The following is a 3,847-nucleotide window of genomic DNA, read 5'->3' on the forward strand; positions in this document are numbered from 1 at the left end:
GATAGGTACATTCCCGCAGGAGAGTAGCGCGTCTGCGCGAACGCGCTGTGTCCGTGCTCCCCTCTCACACTCTCTCGCTATCTCTCTCTCTCTCTCTCTCTCTCTCTCTCTCTCTCTCGCTTAGTCTCTCGCGTCCCGCGTCGCCCGTCCGTCGCTCCCTTTTCGTACGGATCGCATCCCTTGCCCTCTCTACCCCCACTGCGAGGGCAGCCCGCCACGCGACCATTGCCCCCACCAGAAGCGTGAGCGTGTGTCACGCTCCGGGTAGCTCGGTGCGTGCCCATTAGAGGGAGGGGGTAAGGGGCGCGTGTGCCCTACGCGAGGCCGGTGGTGGGGGATCGCTGCACGGCCGGTGGTGGGGATGCAAGTACGCTCGACCGAGAACTCGCGAGTAGTTTCGTACCAACTCTCGCGCGAGTCGGATGACGGGTCACGTATGTCGAGCTCGCTCCCGTTCTTCGTCGTCGACGTCCTAGCTCCGAACCAGCCAGGTCCGGAATCACCAGGGAGCGCCAGAACACGCGAGAGGGACACGTTGTTGTTCGCCGAGTTGTGTTTCTACGCGCGCTACGTTACGCTTTTTGCCCGCTCACCCTCTCGATCTTTTTGCCCTCTCCGTCCGTCTCGGTGGGAAAACCGAAATCGGTCGCCGACGCCGCGAGTGCGCGCAACATCCTCTCGAGTCACGGCTCGATCCACGGAAACACGCGCGAGTGTGTAAACGTTCCGCGACGCGGATGCCGTGATGCTGCACGGCGGTGGCGGAAGAAGATCGTCGGGGCCGCTCGACACCGTCTCGATCGCTTCCTCCTGACAGTATGAGCGTCGTGCATCGTCCTCGTCGCCGATGAGATAGAGTGGCGTCACTCACCCGCTTACTCCTGGGACGATGTCGATGTTGAAGTGATTTACGCACGGATAAACACACACACGCACACATACACACATACACACATACACACGCACATAAAAACACGAACACACACGCAGACACACGTACACGATACGACACTAAACGGCACAGCAGCGAAGAGGTGTTGCGGGGAAAATCGGGATCGCGGACTGAAGTGGCACCGAAGTGAGACGCGAACGAACATCAAGTGTGTCCGCGACGCGTCTATCCAGTGTGTGATACGTACGTACGTAGGCACGTACGTACAAGCGGTGCACAGTGAACCCGTGGTTCAACTCTGGTAACACGTGTGACAGTTCCCGTGCGGGATAGGATACGTATATATCCCACCCGGGGTGTCGGGAGGTTGGCTAGCGAAGACGGTGGTGGTTTCCTGAACGGTGGCTGTATCGTGTCCGTCTGCCTGTCGTGTGGGATTATATTATCTCTGGTGATCTGGGTTAAGTCGGTGTCCGTTCGCAAACGCCGATCGTGTCACGTTGAGCAATGTTGATGTAGTGCGTGGCAACGTTGATTTCCAGTGACAATGGTCGGATTCCACGCGGCGGCGAGCACCATGGATTTCTCGGTTCCCGACGCTGCACCGACGCGACGCGCCACGACCACGGATAACGCGGATCTTGCGAGCAACGGATCGAGACGACGCACGACTGACAGCAGGTACGTGACGAACATTTCTCTCTTAATCGGACACGCGAGTGGTTTATCGGCATTCTCGTTAGTTTCATCCAGGCTCGAGACGTTTATCGCGTTTATTGCGTCGTCGTGCCGCGGTAGTATCTCGAAAAGGGGAATTCCTTTCCGAGCAAGTAGCTCCATTCACGATTATTCTCCGATACTCTCCCGATATATACTCGTTTCCCGTGGACATTTCGTGGGCCGCGTGTGTAGAAAACACGTTGACACACATACACGTGATAACGGCGATTGAGAAAATCTGGCGCGGTTTCGCGATAGACTCTCGAACGACCGGGGAGAAAATATATATATATCGTCGCGTTCGCGTTTCGGCTCGGTCGAAACGAAGGAATGGGTAAAAAATGGGTAAAACGCGCGAGAGGAGTTTCACGACGACGATTCCCCGGCGGTCGGTGCGACGTGCGTTCGTGCCGCGCGTGTTGAAATATTCACGCGAGATCGATATTGCACGATTGTCGCGCAACGTGACTTGGGCCGACAGCCTAGACGGCATCTAGGGATCAGAGCTTAGGGAGATTGCGTTTTCGGTGATTCCGGGACAACGGACATGGGAGACAGCGACAGGGAGAGATAAATGTAAGACGCGTCGTTATGGTATCGATTTCTGTGTGGTATAGACCGCGCGATGTGTGTGCGTGTGTGTGTGTGTGTGTGTGTGTGTGTATGTTGCATAGAGCGCGCGGGAATTAAATGGCGCGCGAGGGAATTTAATGCCATTAGCCCGCGAAGAAATTTACGCGGTCGATATGAAAACGCGTAGCCCGGTTAGATACCGCCGGTGGCAAGACGTGCTTTAGATTGTCGCCTCGGTGATTAATGGTCGCGTTAATGCCCGGCGCATAATTAACGAGTGAGAAGGATTTGTCGAAAACGATCTCGCCAATTTTCTACGTGCTCGTCGCGCGATACGACACGCGTAAACTCTCTCTCTCTCTCTCTCTCTCTCTCCTCCCGGCGAGTACTCCCGATCTTTCCAATTTTATCATTTTTCGACACGACAAATTTCAATTGGCGGACAGTGTGCATAGGAGAGATAAATCACGCTGCGCTCTTGGGTGCCTTTAATAAGCATCGCACGTAGATACCTCAAATATCCCTGATAAGCTCCTTTGGAATCGTTTTTGAAAAGGAATCAACGACGAAGCTCCGTATCCGGAGCGTTTTATTGCTTCAATAACGAACTCACGTCGGTCGTTTCAACTTCGTAGAAAATCCTGAGTCACCGGATTACAAAAGCACTTTCACGGCAGAGCGTGCACGTACGTACGTACAGAGATGGGAAAAGATACGTGGTGCGCGCGCGCTCGAGGGAGGGTAGTTATACGTGGAGTACGCGCGATCGCTGTTACGCTCCGGCGTCAAAGCCGGCTTCGACCCGTCAAATTTCAATTTCGTTCGTTTCTCCGGCCACCGCGATATTGCACGCCGGCTCGAGCGCGGCTGCAACGCGGTGTAATCTCGCCTTAAAGATACAGGATTAGGGTCTGGCCGGGTGCGCCGCGAAAAAGCCGCGGTAGCCTTGAATAATTTCGGGACAAAGGCAACAGCGAAGGCTCCGTTTGTTCTCGGCTGTTGGCCGCGCGGCCTCGCGCTCTCCACCCTCTTTTTACTCCTCGGGGCTAACGAACGTCGATGCGCGTCCTCTGCGTACCGCGCATTTGCCTAATGCTTGAAATCCTCGTGACCCGGTATCTTGTAATCCGAGCGTGTATTTTAATTGGCTCGCCGTGGATACATTTTCGGCGACGTGACACGGAGATAACGTAACAGAGAAGATGTAACCGCGGTTACACGACCTTAGCGGCTTATACGACCTCATCCTCTCGTTTCTTCCGCGATTTTCTCCCCTAGTATTTTTTCTTCCGTCCCTTTTTTGCTTCCTTTTTTCATCGTGCTCTTTAATCGGGGAGAACGCACCCGCACGCGAGATGGAAACTCTGATGGAAACTCTGTTTTTCGCGTTCGACGTCTCTCGTGATTCTTCCGTTGAGAAAGGAAGTTTCCACATCCGCAACGCACTGACATTCTTCTCCCACCTCATCTGCCCGCGCGTGGCGGCGAACGTCTGCGTGAAATCGACCGAGCGAACGAAACGAACGGCAATAACCCAATTTTCGCGACCGCCGGTTTTTATCGACGAACCGCCGCATTAGCTCTTCCCCCTTCTTTTTTTTCCTGTTTCCTCTTTTTCTCGATGCCGTCGCGTATTGTTCCCGCGTTTCCATGACAAAAAAA

At 54.6% G+C, this 3,847-nt stretch overlaps 1 protein-coding gene across 3 annotated transcripts in view; it reads left to right on the forward strand.

Annotated features, from left to right (window-relative positions):
* The first annotated feature begins 407 nt into the window (after nucleotides 1-407).
* Nucleotides 408-3,847, forward strand: part of LOC122539019 (irregular chiasm C-roughest protein-like) — a 179,072-nt gene continuing 175,632 nt past the window's right edge. For all 3 annotated transcript variants that reach the window (XM_043673582.1, XM_043673583.1, XM_043673584.1), the window contains exon 1: nucleotides 408-1,573. In XM_043673582.1, the coding sequence (XP_043529517.1) occupies nucleotides 1,440-1,573 (134 nt within the window). In that variant the 5' untranslated portion in view covers nucleotides 408-1,439. The remainder of the gene's footprint in view (nucleotides 1,574-3,847) is intronic.

This window comes from Frieseomelitta varia, unplaced genomic scaffold (assembly GCF_011392965.1).
Source record: "Frieseomelitta varia isolate USP_RPSP 00005682 unplaced genomic scaffold, Fvar_1.2 scaffold_188, whole genome shotgun sequence".
Taxonomy (NCBI): Eukaryota; Metazoa; Arthropoda; class Insecta; order Hymenoptera; family Apidae; genus Frieseomelitta; species Frieseomelitta varia.